The sequence below is a fragment of the Typha angustifolia genome, chromosome 1, assembly GCF_048772165.1.
Source record: "Typha angustifolia cultivar Huaian chromosome 1, ASM4877216v1, whole genome shotgun sequence".
Lineage (NCBI taxonomy): Eukaryota > Viridiplantae > Streptophyta > Magnoliopsida > Poales > Typhaceae > Typha > Typha angustifolia.
The window spans coordinates 4,925,248-4,942,272 of record NC_133239.1 but is presented as its reverse complement, the minus strand read 5'-3'; the positions used below and the strand labels follow the sequence as shown (position 1 = coordinate 4,942,272).

At 36.7% G+C, this 17,025-nt stretch overlaps 1 protein-coding gene across 1 annotated transcript; it reads left to right on the top strand.

Annotated features, from left to right (window-relative positions):
• The first annotated feature begins 12,365 nt into the window (after window positions 1-12,365).
• On the top strand, window positions 12,366-17,007 carry LOC140763250 (uncharacterized). The gene is made up of 3 exons (XM_073101353.1): window positions 12,366-12,733; window positions 12,993-13,825; window positions 15,468-17,007. Exons 2-3 carry the CDS (start codon window positions 13,118-13,120, stop codon window positions 16,794-16,796), a joined length of 2,037 nt encoding a protein of 678 aa, XP_072957454.1. The 5' UTR covers window positions 12,366-12,733; window positions 12,993-13,117; the 3' UTR covers window positions 16,797-17,007.
• Window positions 17,008-17,025: the final 18 nt, after the last annotated feature.

Genomic DNA, 17,025 nt, shown 5'->3' with positions numbered 1-17,025 from the left:
GGCGCCAAGGGGTGAGGGTGCAACTGCGGTTGAGCCAACTGGTACTGAGGGCGGCTACGCCGAGGGAGTATGCTAGCTTGGTCATGGCTAGTAGCAGTCCGGGGGAGTGGAGAGGTGGAGGTGTGTCGACGCATGATGGTGAGGGAAAGGGAAAAGAAAATGGAGATTTGCTCCCCTACCCTAGCCCTAGGAAGGGGAGGAGAAGATGTCGCTTGCGGCCCAAGGAGGAATATCCCTCTTAGAGGGAGGGGAAAACCCCCTACGCCAAACCCTAGCAGAGGTAGGGCCTACGAAAGGCATAGTAAAAGTTAAAATCCTATATTTGTTGTTTTGCTACTTATATATTAGTTTGACTTTTTATTCTTGCATTTGACTTTGTCTTACTCTTCAAATAAAGAAACTCCCTCCCAAATATTGATTTCCTTCCATAGCAGTCTCCAAACTCCTCCTCAGCAATCAATCATTAAAGGTTTCTAGAAATTTAAACATCCTCTTTTCTCTCTCTATATATTTCATGAATAAATGACCTAACTCTCGTAGAAGATGGTGATGGTCGGGATTGCGGAGAGGAAGAAGGAGAAGCCAAGGGGCGGCAAAAGATTGAGATCAAGCGCATCGCTAGTGAGAAAGCCCGCCAGGTCTACTTCTCCAAGCGTTGCGCTGGGCTCTTCAAGAAGGCAAATGAGCTCTCCATCCTCTACAATGTCGATATTGGCATTGTCATGTTCTCCTTCACCGGGAAGCCCTTTTCCTTCGGCCACCCCACCATCTCCTCCGTCGTCAACCCCTTTCTCACCGACGGCCGCCATGCGCATGCATTAACCTACGCCGCCAGCAACAAATACTACGCAGCTTCACCATCTCCCCCGTTGCACACCACTGTCATCTACGAGCTGAATAAGCAGTAGGCCGAACTGGTGGTGATGCTGGAGGCGAGGAAGAAGAGGAAGGAGGTGCTGGAGGAGGCAGTGAGGGAGAGGAGAGTGGGGTTCGTGTGCATGTGGGAGGCCAACGTGGATGAGATGGGGCTGCCAGAGCTGGAGAGTTTTAGGGTGGCACTCGAGAGGATGAAGGTTGAGGTGGCGTTGAGGGCCGATATATTGCCAATCACGAGTTTAATGCATCCATGAGATTTGATAATGGAATTGTGGAGGAGAAGATGTTGATGCTTCCTCCTTCTCCTCCTCCTAACGCTGCTAGATTTGGTTATACCCATGCCCATGGGTTCTTTTGATTATTATGCTTGCATAAAGGAAATAAATCTGTTTGAATATCTTGTTCTGTGTTAAAGAGGCATGACGCTTGAAAGGCCAAATGGCTTGCACATGATTCAATGATCTATGCATTGTCTTATTTCTTGGTTGTTTTGATTGTTATATGATCACTACCAATGGTTTGATATTTGATTTAGATGTTGCACCATTGATGCCCAGTTATACGATTGTTGCTTCAATTCTCCAAACAAAATTGTAGATTTGGATGATGTCCTATTTCAAACTTAATTGTTTCAACTTAACCTGAAGGCATGAAATGACATTAGTTTCTTTGCAGTTAAGATTTTGGCAGATGTCTGTATGATGGACTTCGTTTTCTCCGAGAGTAAAGATGATGGATTTTATGACCACAGAAATGGGATGGACTACCATATTCCTGTTTCTGGAGGAATTCTTAAAGAACCTTCCATGCACATTGCTCACATTGCTATTGAAATAACACCAATTGCAAAGATAATTCTTTCAAATCTGTCTCTTTATACCTCCTCATTTGCTAGCTGGAGTGCTTTATACTTTCCGTAGGCAAGCAATTTTGAACAATGTCATTTATTGGCATATATCAATCAAATGGAAAGCATTTAGTGAGAAACATCTTCCAATCTATGGAGGTGGATTATCTCTTATAATATGTAAAGAATGAAGATTCAAAACTATGCTCTTGCTTTCACTTTTGGTTCTTGAACAAGGAATTTTTTTTTGATGGTTTGCCATTTGGTTTTGGCAATTTCAGTTACTTACGGTATTTTCTAAATTTGTAAAAGAGTTCATTGAAAATTTGAAATGATATAAATCCAAAACCTATAAAGTATAGAAAGAATAAGAAAAAGTATGAATATCTTAAGGATAAGGAAGGTGGTGAAAACATCTTCTATAATTCTCACCTTGAGCAGCAGTTATAGACTGAGAGCAACAGCTACTAAAACTGCTGTTAGTGATAGTTGACAAAGCAATTACTGGGTGTAGCAAAGCTGGCAGAGCCACTTGTGATGCCCCATTGAAATTTTAGTTGAAACCTAAGTTCTATAGCAATTCAAGGGCATCAACGATGCGGTAGTACAATCTGACTCAAAGAACACTGCGGTATTTTGGCTAGACTTGATCTTATCCACTATTAGACAAGCCTCAAACTTATTCACTGCTAGATCGATAAAGGCAAATGACGACATCGCTTTAATCTTATCTATTCCCTTCTAAATATCTAAGAAAGATATTTGTCAAGGTAACTTCGTAGATAAGTTTTCTTTCCAATATAAAGAGATTGAACCTACTACTTGTATTTTATCTAAATTTTGAGTAAATGAAAAAACAGTGAGACTTTTTTAAGATAGCTCTTCTCTAAGTGTTAGTAAAGACTTTATCTTTTTCTTACTTCTATACTAACTTTAGTTCGAAGCTTACTTCATTTTGCAAAGAAATTAGAGTGCCACACGGATTTATCAATATGCTTAAAAACGTTAAGTCCATGACAAGTGGTATTAGAGTTGATCGACGAAGTGCTACCGTAGCCAACGAAGTGCTGTTGAGATCGACGAAGTGCTGCTGCAAATGTCGTCTTTCAAAGTTGCCATCATTGATATCATGCCCGAGAAGAAGAAGCACCAAAAAGCGTGACAAAAGCAAGGAAACTCTAAGGGAGTTCGTGCTTGTAGAGGATCAATCGTATGGTCGCACTTGAGAGCTACTTTGGGCGCGTCAACGATTGATTGAAAATGTTGGAGAATCTCAACATCGGCTTTAAAAACAACCTACGTGTGGTGGAAGAAAGCATCCAAACTGCGATGGATTCTTTCAAATCTCAATTTCACGAGTTCAAGGTGGAGCTTAATCAACGAAATGTTGAAAAAGCTGCTGAGGCAACTACTTATGAGGAGCTTGGGTCCAAAGTCGATGAGATCGACAATCTCAAGTTGAGAGTAAGTCTTCATGAGAGGGCTATCGCAAAAGGAGATGATGTTGTGAAGAGCACACTTAGGCTGTGCATCTTAGAGCCACAAGGGTTCAATGGCATGCACAACGTGAAGGAGGTTGAGAACTTTCTTTGGGGTATGGAGCAGTACCTTAAGGCATTACGACTAGAGGACGAGGGTAAGAAGGTCCAAACCGTATCATGTATTTCACAGACAATGCCATGCTGTGATGGCGTCGATTTAACTCTTGGGTCGATTTGAAGCACGAGCTGAAAGCGCAATTCTACTCCGAAAATATTGAGTTCTTAGCTCGAAAGGACTTGCGAAGGTTGAAGCGTCAAAAAGTTCACCTGTTTGATGCTGTCTATCTCAAATACGTCGGAAGAATATCGCGTATTCTTTTTCCTTGATGAATTGCAGCCATGGGCATATAGAGAGTTCTTGAGTATGAGCGGAGAAGCGACCATGTTGCCAAGCCAAAACTGCTGACATTTGGCGATGGCAATTGCAGCTAAGAAGTCCGCAAGGAAAGTGCAAGAAGACCTTCGAAGAATGAAACCAAGGGTCTATATTAGCCTCAAAATGCAAAGATTTTATGTTATATTTGCGGGGATAACCATTGGGCACGCGACTACCCAAATCGAAAGAAATTGCACACTATCTGACTCATGGAGGAAGAGAAAAGCGGCGATGATAAGATGATTGGAGTCATTCAACTCATCAATGCTATCTAAGAACGAACTTGGGATGGCAAGCCCCTTGAGGAGAAAGGTCTAATGTACATTGACATAAAGTTAATCGGTGAAAAGCCACTCGAGCGATGATCGACACTGGCGTAACCCACAACTTCATGTCACTCGCAGAGGCCAAAAGACTCGGCCTCAAGCTAGAGAAGGAAAATAGCCAAGTAAAGGCTATAAACTTCAAGTTTTGTGCAGTCTTAGGTATAGCCAAAGACATCGAAATCCAGCTTGGCATATGGAAAAGATAGACTGGCATAATGGTGACAAACCTTGATGACTTCCAACTCATCGTCGGTTTGGAGCTTCTTATTGCTGCTAAAATCATGCCAATGCCACATCTTGGACAAAGTTATGACATGTGTTAGGCAAAACAATGAATACCAAGATGCATGAGACATCAATGCAAGAAGCAATGAGGGTGTAGCCGAAGAATCGCAAGCGTGCAACCGGGAGCAACAGCATCCACATAAGAGATAGTGGAGTTTCTAGAATAGCAGCAAAGTTGGATAGTCTTTTGGACAATTTTCTAAGACCGAGAGTGGACCAAATCCTTCTTGGAGAGGTTACAAGAAAAGTCAGTTTAGGAACAACTCAAAGTATAGACGTTTTCATTCGTTCAACATAGGATGGAATAGAGTACCTCGGAGTTGCTACAATTGTGGGAGGACCAACCACATGAGAAGAGATAATAGAGCACCCTATGGAGGATGGCATTCAGTTTCTTATAAGTAGGATCAACACCACTAGCCATCCTAGTTTGGAGCAATTAGAAACAGACTATGGAGAGAATAATTATCACTGTCGGTTACCTCGGGCAACCCTCCTCCACCCACTGAGGTCACAAGATTGTTGTGGTTGTCAACTATCATCGGATTGGCCCATCGGCGACACTGTCGCCAGCGACCACCCCCTTTGCCTCTTCCACTCTTCTCCTTCCTCTCCATAGAGAGAGAGGACTTGGTTGGGATCAAAAGATCTTGAATCGTAATTGGGTTGGCCTGACCCAAATTTTGATTCAGGGCTAGATTCAGGTTAGTTGGATCTGAAAAGACCCAACCAAAAAGAACTAATTTGGAATTGGCTACAGTTAGGCCACAACCTAAAAGAATTAATTCTCACACAACAAAGCCCAACTGGTCATTGGGGCTTCCCTACTGCCAAAGTTATAAAATAGAATTTAGGGAGAATTCCACAGTTACAAGCGTTTCTGCTGCCAATATGTAAGCATGAAATTTGCCTTTAATAGCAACAACCAGATCGATCTTATTGTCGCCCCAAGATCATAACTATGTCTGACCCACTTGCTCTCCCCTGGGTGACAGTACTAGAAGTGGCGTCAGGATCTATAATGAGATGTTTTCTTCAATGGAAACGTTTCGATGAATTTGTAGCATCCACTATATGTTAAATAACATATACAAACGTATGTATTGGTATTAAATCATTTGTGTTCTTCTTTATAGACTATATGCAGTGCATCTGATACAAAATAGAATTTAGGAATGGGTTGCACAAGACTGTTGAGACAAGCCTCGGTGCTCAGTAAAGAACTGAAAGGCACCACTGTTTTTAGGGTGAATATTCTTGAGGACGGTACAGATTTCTTTCTGTTGAAGACCTTAAAATGTTTTGTTAAGCTGGACAACTCACCGCAGGTTAAAGAAAATAATGCTGTCAGGGCGAAAAACTAATTTCTACCTTTCTTTCTCCTCTCAAGCTATGTTATGATCTTAAGTCTGCCAATGTGATTGCCTACTTTCATGTCTTGAAAGAATTGTACTATGGAAGCTTTGCTAACTTATGAAGTAGCACATAAGTTCATTAAGTTTTTCTTTTTCCATCTAGTTGTTGTAACTGTACTTTCCATTTGACTTCTTAGAAAATTTATTCATTTGCTGAGTCACTATATATATATATAACATCACAAATTCTTTCAGATTATTATCAATAAGTTCTACAATTACAGTAGCAAGTCCACAACTTGTCATGTGATAATTCTTAAGTTGTACCAGATAATATTTGTACATTGACTTATCCAAGTTCCAGAGGCATAGACATGTTTTCATGCATTGCAGCTTAGAGGACTAATTGGGTTATGCTTTCATGTCAATGGCTATTAAATTTCAGTTCCCCCTACACAAATGCTTGTGGTCACAGTAGCAACAATAATGAGAAGTTGCTGCATATTACTGCAAAATTTCAATACTTGAATGTCTATATTGCTCATATTGTTTTGTTTTCATGACATTTTTGGTGTAAGGTCATCTTGATGTTGTTCTCTTAATTATTCTAGTTTAGCATTTTTAGGTATTTACTAATAGCACATTGTCTATTTGGTGCTTTTATTACTGCATCTGGTCTTCATGTTGCAACTGAAACATACTACTGTTGTCATACTTGTCATTGAAAAATTTCCGAGTATAATTCCCTTGTTGAACAATACTTCTCCATCTATCCCTACATCATTGTTCTTTGGAATATATGACTGCAAAACAACTAAATATGCATCTGACCCAGTTTTGCAGGATCATTTTTCAATTTTGTTTTGGAATTTTCGATGTATTTTTCCCTCGCCACATCTATCTTTCAGTGTAATCTGAGTATATTCTGATCATCTTGTATGGCAAGTTTTCTTTCTACTTGCTGAAACTCTAGAAAGTATATAAACTCATCAGTGCTTATAAGCTAAACTAGAAATTAGTCTTTGGAATACAAAGTTGATTCTATCAGAACCACCTTTTCTTCAACACAATCTTGTATTTCTCTTTAGAGAACTGCTCCACAATTTAAACTGCACATCAACATCTTAGTACTGGAAGGTTGATTCCCAATAAATTCTTGAGAGGAAGAGAAAATTATTAAAAGGATTGTGGGGTTAATTATTGCATGTAGGGTTGGTAGAATTCTCTATCCATGAAGTGCCTCTTGCAGAGCCTGACTTAAAAAAGTTTGCTCCTTTTTTCCTTTGACAAATCTTGAAAAGTTAGCTTGAGATAAAGATAACAAGAAAAAGAGAAAAGATGGGAGAGTGAGGTTTGGACTTTGGACAAAGAGAGAGAGAGAGGGGGGGAGAGAGAAATAGACAACTCAATCTATTGTGGCAGACCATTGCAAGCTACAATCCATGTGTTCATAAAGTTTGAAGTGTGAGAAATTTTGAGGCATTTCCACCCACTTTATTTGGCTCCAAATTATGCACATAAAATGCTCTAGTAAAATTTTTATTAAATATCAACCTTAATATTTATATTTCAAGAGAAAATTGAATTCATAACCTCGAGATTTCTCGCCTCTTTATTATCCTGTGATTCTTTTCCTTGTGAGCTATCTCTTATTAAGAAACTGAGTATGATTGAAACAGATGGACTATGCTTTTCTATGACTAGAACTTTATATGTTAATCATTAAAAGGTTTACACTGCTATGTTTTCTTTGAGTTTTCTTTTGCATATCACCACATCTTATTCATTCATAAGAAATATTCTCAGTATATTTATGGTTCACTTGCAAAAGTAGAAGGATATTTTTCAATTCTTATCACCTAACTGGGAGGCCTTTTGTCAAATATAACCAATAACTAAATTGTAGGTTTGTGATATAGACAAAAGTAAAGTGTGAAAGAAGAAGAAAAAAAATTAACTTCTTCCATTGATTGTGATATTATTTTTTTCCCTATCTTCTTTAAATATAACATGTTTCTTTCAACCAAAAAATTAATAAAAAAAATACAAGCATAACATGTGCTAACTTTAGAAGCATTTATTCTTCTCCTTTGCCAACATTTTCATATCCTATTCTTCAACTGATGATGTATGTACTTCATTATTTGTTTACTCTTCCTTCTGTACATTCTTGCCTTAATGTCTGGAATAGCTGCATTTTTTCCCCCTTTTATTACACCAATCCTTTTTCATTCTCCTGAAATGATATAATTGAGAATTCCTTTTCATTCCCCTTTTACTCTGCTTGTTTTTATCCTCTTTATCACCTTTCTATGTACACATTTTAAAAAGTTGGAATATAAACTATGGCCCAACTTAGGTTATTTTTCATATCAAAAAGGTTGGTTTAATTAATCTATTCAAAAAGTCAGTACAAGAAGCACAAGTTGGTCATGATGGTTTCTTAGATATGATTACTTATTTTAAAAAAAGCTTCTCATCAAGTTATCTTTAAAAGGACTTAGGAGTATAATTTACTATCAAAGAAGGACAATGTACCAAACAAGAGGGAAGACAAGAAAGTGGCACTCACATGTGTGATCACAGGACATGAGCTGAACTTAATTAGAGTGGTGTCCTATTAAAAGGTGATTATATTAGAGTTTTTGACCAAACTAGTCATTTCCAAACTTAATTTCTTTTTATCAAAATTAATTACCCTCCAAACTTAATACAGAAGATGACACTTCTTATATATAAAATGCTGATTTAATTAGCATTTAATCTATGGCAATGGTTTATATATGTAAACCATCGATAAGATTAGCATTTTATTTTATTAATTTATAGATATACACGTTGAATTTATTGACATTTCTATTTAAAAGTAAATATTAATCTTATCGGCATTTTACTTATATTTATATTAAGTTTGAGAGGTGATGCATTTTGGTAAAAATAAATAAAGTTTGAGACAGAGTTAGTTTGGACAAAAACTCATTATAATATATATATATATATATAGTAGATGCTATGGATATAGGAATAAATTGAAGGCCCACAAAGATATAGGACTAGTAATGGGTATATTGAAGGACCATTGGAGTCCTTTCTCTTTCCTCTCCACTTCTAGGGTTTCACAGTTAGAAAGGAGAGGCAGGTTTCAAAAGGTGAGTTTGATAGGAGAGGGGATTAGTACTAGTATTTTATGGAAGCCTCATTAGATTTTTAAAGGTGAATCTAATGATTCACCAAGAACAAAGGAAGGAACAGAGATATTTTAAATTTTTAAGTGCATCTCCAAAAAAATAGGGATAAGGAAACCAGATAAGTGGATACTATTCAAGCTAGTATCCCTAAGGGGTAGCAATTGAGCTAGATTGGTTCAGATCGAGTTCAAACCACCACAAATATGATTACGGAAAATAACAAATGTAGACACAATAGTTTAATAATCGAATTTGGATGGTCAACTCTTTTATGAGCTAATCTGACTATATTAAATCTAAACCTATTTAAATTTGTTAAGTTAATATCAAACTATTATGTTAGAGTTACAAATTGCTACCCTTAGACATTCATCCTTGCGAACCTAGCCTTCGAGGATAATATCTAGCTCGACTACCAACTTGCCATTTTCAGAATTTCATTTTTGTGAAGTCTTTGACGGATCTATTATTTTTGATAAAATTTATTATAGTTCTACTGTAGTTAAAAACTATTTATTAAGTTACTGTAGCTTTTGCTATGTAAGCATAAATTGCTCTCACATAAAGCGGTTATAAAATTACTTTAGAGGAACTCCTTCTTTAGGACAATATTCTTTTCTAATATATATTACATAAATCATTATCTTAGAAAGTGATTTTAAATCACTTTTCAAAATAGCATTTACCTCGTTGGCACGATGCTTACATGCATGGTGTGGCGCTTGTTAAAATAAGATCGATCCCGAATTTACCTTGCTTAATTGTAACAATTATACTAGTATAGAAATTTTCAAAAACTATAGTAAAATTAAAATAATAATCATAATAGTAATAACAATAATAACCGAGAATAGTAGATCGGTTAAAACTCAAAATCTCCACCTTTGTGACTCAAAGTTAGGTAGATAGACTGATAGTCAGTTAGATAGTCGATTTGCAAGGGTTTTTGTGATTCCCTCTAATATCACCACCACCACCACTACCACCGCCTAGGGTTTCGCTTGGGAAGACAAGTCGAAGGTCACAAGACAAAGAAAAGTTGCTTGTCTTTTGTCTCCCAAACCACCTGCACCAAAATCTTGTGCTAAATTATTTATAACGTTATGTGCATGCATGCATAGTTCTCTCTGATTTCAGTTACACCAAACACAAAAATAGTACTATGTGACCTTGGATAACGTAACACATATCTAATGCTTATATATCTCATATCTCATAGACGATCATATATAAATATATAGAAAGGAATCTAATGGATAACTAGTGAAAGAATATTTTGGAGGTTTTCTAACATTAAGAAGGTCAATATATTACGAAAAATAAAATAAAATGAGAGAATTATATTATCTTTTAAAAAAGAAGCATGGGAGAAATGTACAACTAAACAAGTTTGTATATATGGAGGATGGGAAAGAGTGGTATTAACTCCCTTCTCCAATCTATTGGCCTACCTCTAATAAAAATATTAGAAAATATATACATATATCCATAACCATTAAACAATTGAAATCATAATAAATATAGAATTAGAACCTAGTAATAATATCTCCGCCCATGGAGAATGCTACAAACCCATTTAAGCAATTAATAAAAGAACAAATAGTAGTGGATCGATATTAATTCCAAGATCATACGTGCTTGCTTTAAAGACATATATATATATATATATATATATATATATATATATATATATATAGTGCTTTCAAAATAAATAAATAAAAATACTTTTAAATCATTATTTATTATTTTGTGGGTGACATAAAATCTCATCGTCTGTACTAATTTATATTCCTCTCTCGTTGGATTTCTTCTTTGCAACCATCTTTTAACAATACCATCTCTTTATTTCAATATTTGTCTCCTAATAAAATTCTGTGGATCAAAATATATATATATATATATATATATATATATATATATATATATATATATATATATAGATACGTACGTAGAAACAAGACTGATCTTAAAGTTCAATTCTGTTGACGTATATTTATTTATATAGATATATATATATATATATATAAGATCATACCGAATAGTCTCATATTCTTTGTTGAGAGACGTCAAAAAGATTTATTACCCTGTTGACATTTGGTTGGAAAATAAAACATGATAATTTGATTATGATTATCTTGGCTAAAAATAAAACTATTAAGAAGAAAAGTTACTTTGAAACAGTCCTCTTCTCTCTCTCAATTTCTTCCTCTCTATAGTACAGGCTAATTACCATAGAGTACTCTCTCTCTCTATATATATATATTCTAATTCAATTAAAGAATCTCTTTCTGTCTCCTGCTTCATATGAGAGAAAAGTTTTAATGAACTAATCATGAACGCCAGTTTAGTAAGGACTCCTCGTGAAATAAAGCTGGAGCTGGTCCTACCTTTGAGATAGATCTAGGGAGAGTATAAGATGTTGGGTTGTTATTAATCATTAAGAAATTTCTCATTCAATAATGAAGTACTATCATTGAACTGGAGTCCAATTTTTTTCTTCAATGTGTCTAATTTACTTTCAAATTTAAATACGAGATTAAGTAATATTAGATGATAAACTTTTAAATGTAAGTCGAACTACTAAGATTTAGGAGAAAAAAGTTTAATATAAGTTAGTAAATCTTGCTTAGATGTTATTGTTAGATGACCAAAAGCTTAAAACTATTAGGTAAGGAGGTAGTAATATGTGTTGTACTACTAACATGCTCTCTAATACATGTACAATAAGTGGACAAGTGATAGATATAAAAATATCATCCAATAATAGAGAATAGACAATATAAATTATCACAAATATGATAGATATAGTAGATGTTTGAACTCATAAATTAACTTTAGAAATTTGATTTTGATATTACTTTAGATAATTAATTAATACCCAGCACTTGTCCATGTCAAGAGTTACATAGATCCTTGCAATATTTTGTTTTGATATTATGTTAGATAAGAAGTTAGTTCAAAATCTTAAACTTTTAAGTACTTAACTAATATAATATACATCATGCTTTTTTATCATATATGACTACAAGACACAGAAAATATTTGTAGAGTTCTGACCAAACTAACATCTTCCATTTTTTTTTTTGTTTTTACCAAATCCCTCAAACTTAATATCAATATCAAAATCAGTATGTTTCACTGTAGCAGATAGTAAAACCTTAGTTCAGTGTTTTCTTTTCATATATAAATCACTGATCATATTAGTACTAAACTAAGTTGAACCCATCAGTATTTTATCTAAACAATTTTAAATAAATTATCGATAAGTCTAGTATTTTATTTTGTTAATTTGTAGATACAGAAAATAAACTTGTAGAATAAATCCTTTTAATATTTAAATTTGATTTATTTCTGTAGAAATAATTTAAGGGAAAGCTAGTTTGAACAAAAAAAACTCATATTTGTAAGCACAGCTTTACAATTGCATAATATATTCCCTCACAGCCAGCTCATCTCAGCAAAAGCAAACTGTACAGCAATCTTTCACAAGCTGACCAACTCCAACCTTTCCAGAGTCCAATACAATACAACCACCATTAAATGTAGAAAAGTGGTTTTGCACAGTATTGATGAAAAAGAAACCCACAGACATGTCTTTATCCTCATCATCCAGGACACCTCTACTTTCTGGATCTCTTCTTCCTCTTTCCCTTAACCTTTCTATCCTTCCATTTGCCTTCTTCACTGCAACCCCCTTCCTATCTCCACTATATCCATCTCTTCCCCACTGACTTTAGTTAGATAAGAGGACCACTCTCACCACCTAGCCAGCCTTCTTCCTCTCACCCACCTCCCTGCTACCTTTCAGCTTTAAGGAGCCATTGAAACATTCCTCAGAGATCACTGCTCCCTCTCTTCTCATGTCAAGTATGCTTAATCTCAGTTATCTCATTTAATATGTTGAGCTGTCATGGGCTTTGCTGGATGTTCTCCTTCCAGGTTTGCCTTCTACCTGTAACCTTTAAAGTTCCTTCCTTTTTCCAAAGTCTTATCTGTTTAGATATTGTTCCTCTTATGGTGAATCTTCCTCATTGTTGAGCTTTTTGTGGCTTGAATCCATTTGGGTCATCCTTATTTTTTACTTTACTCTGCACTTGTCACTCTGCAATTTGGTGGTGTTAGCTCAAATGGGTAGTTCACAGCTTCCGCCCTAGTGCAATAATTTGCGTTCTTATATGTTCTTCTGTATCTCTTGCAGTCTTGCTTGATACCTCAACTGTTGCCTCAAATGGTGTTATCTCATTTGTGCTCCTAAATTTGTATTCTTGCTCTACCTTCCACTTTGATTCTTGTTTACTTCTGTTTGTTTTTGTAAACTCCCCAATGTCGCAATCTTACTTCCCTCTCCGGTGGGAGAGTATTGGGGATCAATGGTGGTATGCCTCTCCCATAGACTGGGCTGCGGCTAACGGCCACTATGACCTTGTTAGAGAGCTACTCCATCTTGACACTAATCTCCTTATTAAGCTGACTTCCCTTCGCCGGATTCGTCGACTCGAAACCGTCTGGGATGACGACGCGCGCTTTGTAGATGCTGCTAAGTGCCGAGCATTTGTTGCCCGAAAGCTCCTCCATGAATGTGAGGTCAAAAACCGGAAGAATACGCTGATCCGAGCAGGCTATGGTGGATGGCTAATGTACACAGCAGCCTCAGCAGGAGATATGAGCTTTGTACAAGAACTGCTTGAGAAAGATCCACTGTTAGTTTTTGGTGAAGGGGAGTATGGGGTCACTGATATATTTTATGCTGCGGCAAGGAGCAAGAACACCGAGCTTTTTAGGCTTCTGCTTGATTATGCTGTCTCGCCACGGTGTTCAATCGGTGGCAGAGGAGAGATGGCAAATGGATCTGATGGTAGTGTTTCAGTTTTTAGGTGGGAGATGATGAATAGGGCTCTTCATTCTGCTGCTAGAGGAGGGGATTTAGAGATCTTGAGGGAGCTTCTTGAGAACTGCTCTGATGTCTTGGAATACAGGGATGTTCAGGGATCCACCATCTTGCATGCTGCCTCTGGCAGAGGGCAGGTTGAGGTGAGACAGTCTCTACTTTTCCATATTCTCATTATGTTGAATGAATTTTTCCTCCAGTCTGTCAATATGTTTGTTCTATCTACTTATTATCATGTGAGAAAATTTTCATTCGAGACAAACTTCTCTCTTTTAATTATTCCAAGCAAAGGTGTATTACTTGTAATTTCTTTCTGTAAAAAGAAATGTTACTTGGCAGCAGGAAACTTATTTCTGTTGATATTCATACTATTGAACCACCTTCTCATTTTGCATCTGATCTTTACTTTGTGCACTTGTCTGTCTTTCATGTGTGGAAATTTGTATGGAAGTTTATCTAGTTTTTTCTGTTATACTATGGGCTATTTGAGTATAATTGAATCCTCTGAAATTAATAGGAAGAAATACAACTCTCAACATCATATACTGGTTGATTCTTTTTCTGATATACCTATCTTAACACAAAAATTCTACCGATCTGCTCGAAATTTTGTTGTCTCAAGTCAATGACAGTCTAGGCAATCTACAGCTGCCAGTCAAGCAATATTTTGATAGGGTTTAATGAAGAACTTGACATCTTGATCCACCTTATATGTAGTTGTTTTAGAATTATACATGTATATAACTGATTTTACAACAAATTGAGTATCTATGTATTGTTCTATTATGTAGTAAGTCCCATCCTTGTATTTCTCACCAATATCTAGAAAACATATATATTTGTTATAGTATTGATCTATATTTTAATTTTTTTTGGTAACAATTAATTCTGATAGTATCAGCATATTGATATTTTTACAGCTATAGAAGTGTCAGCTCAACTAATGACAGATGAGGGAACATGCATTTTTCTAGAGAAATCATGATTCATATATATTCAAAACATTTTTTTTTTCTTCGACGCAATAGATTCCATTAAGATCTTGAAGTTTTTCTGTTGAAACTCATCTTCCTGTTTGACTGAATTCTGTATGGACAACAATTAACTGAAACAAAACCTGTGATCTGATGACGCAATAGAATTAATTATTTCTTAAATAAGGAGATGCATGAGCTTCATGCTAGTAATATAGTCCATTTTACGAGCTAATTGGCCCAAAAGGGATGATATCATGAACTCATTACTAGTCTATTTTCATGACAAAGCTTGGAAGAAAAAAAACATTGCGAAGTTTGTTGTTGTAGTTCTTCAAAAATGATTGTTTTGGCGTTAATGACATGTATCACTGAGTAGGCTTACTTTCATCTCCTACTATTTATTGTTTCTCAACTGGGGAGGGGATGCTCTCTAGAGGCCAAGTAAGGTTCTAGGGTAATACTTGGATGCTTGCAGTACTGTAGATTAGTGGAGGTACCAAGAGATTCTGTTCATTACTGTCCACGGACGGATTCTGCTTTTTGCTAGTATCTTGTAGCATTTGTCGTTGAACTTTATTCTGAGTTCAAAGATCGGCAGGTTTGACTATGATGAATTTCAAAAGTGGTTATCAAATATTTCTTTTTCTTTCTCCTTAATCTTTTGAATAGTCCCCTCATTTTGATTATCATAGGACGCAAGTTGTATACCTCACTCCAATATCTAGAAGCAGCACAAAATGTTTCACATAAACAAGTCAAAATTGGATGATTTACTAACTGTGATTATCTGTTTAAATTAATGATGCAGGTTGTTAAGGATCTAGTGGCTTCTTTTGACTTAATCTGTTCTAGAGATCATCACGGCAACACGGCATTACATATAGCAGCCTTTCGAGGACATTTGCCAGTTATAAAAGTCTTAGCAACGGTATCTACATCATCCTTCGCATTGATGAATAGTGCTGGAGATACTTTCCTTCACATGGCAGTTGCAGGCTTCAGAACTCCTGGTTTCCGAAGGCTTGACCGTCAAATGGAACTTATGAGGCAACTAATATCTGGGACCATTGTAGATATTCGAAGCATCATCAATGTGAGAAACAACGAGGGAAGAACCGTCCTTCACATGGCGGTGATTGGTAATGTGCATTCTAGCCTAGTTGAGCTCTTAATGACAATGCAGTCAATCAACCTCAATGTTCAAGATGCTCATGGCATGACCCCATTGGATCTACTCCGACAGCATCCACGATCAGCATCATCAGAAATACTAATTAAACAGTTAATTGCTGCCGGAGGGATCTCAAATGCAAAGGACCGCAAAGCAAGGTCAGCCTTAGTTTCTCAACTAAGGATGCAAAGTATCGGAAACAGTCCAGGTACTTGTTTTAAAATTTCAGATGCAGAAGTATTTTTGCACACGGGTTTTGAAATATCTGAAGCCAGTGGAAGACCTAGCTCATGCTCGAGCGTGAGCAAGAGTGAACTTGCCCACCTAAATACAAGTGGTGAAAACCATGAGAATTCAGACAAAAGACAGAGCTCTGTCAGTAGAGCGGCAAAGCGTATCAGGATCCTCCTAAGGTGGCCTCGTCAGAAGGATAAGAAATTTGAAACATCAAAGAAGTTAAGAGATGACGACTCATTGGAGTCATTTAAGAGATGGAGTCGGCGAATGGAAACTCCAACTCCTCTCAGACAACGTTTCTCAAAAACATCGCTTCTTAACAACAAACGAACTCTTTCTGTAAATAGAAATTCCTCACCTAGTCCCGCCACAAAAAAGAAGTTCACTGCTGGACTAATGCAAGGTGTCATTCAAGCCATGCCGCATCTGGCTCACTCTTGCCGATCACCCTTGAGTTCTTCCTCAAAGCCATTGACATCGCCACCACTATCCGCTAAGCAGAAAGGGATTTGCTTAGATAACGAGATCACCGGCCTGGCCTCTTGTTCGAATTCTTCAACCAATCTAAGTGGCATGATGGAGAATGCACCTCAAAAATCAGGTTTTGTAAACAGTAGACTCATGAATCAGTACTTTTGCTTCGGTGCGCAAGGCCTAGCAGTGGAGGACTCCGTTACTGGGCGGCGATCAAGTCGAATGTTCAAAAGATCTATTCTCTCAGTGGCATGATACACCAGTTGGAAGAGATCTACCTTGAGTTATAATCTCCTTAAGTTGAATGGCTTATTTCAATATCAAGCAGGTTTGTTTAATACCTAGCGTGTATTATATGTTTAGATAATGCTGCTGTGTTATGTACTCTCTGACCAGCTTCTGGAAATAACTGCCCGAGTGTTTTGTTAGCTTTGCCAGCTGAATATATTTCTTAAGTCGTTCTCCCTCTTGGGTTGGTACTGTT

Coding starts and splice junctions, on each gene's coding strand:
- LOC140763250 (XM_073101353.1), top strand. CDS start 13,118: ATGTCGCAATCTTACTTCCCTCTCCGGTGGGAGAGTATTGGGGATCAA. Junction 13,826..15,467: donor CTGGCAGAGGGCAGGTTGAG/GTGAGACAGTCT, acceptor TTAATGATGCAG/GTTGTTAAGGATCTAGTGGC.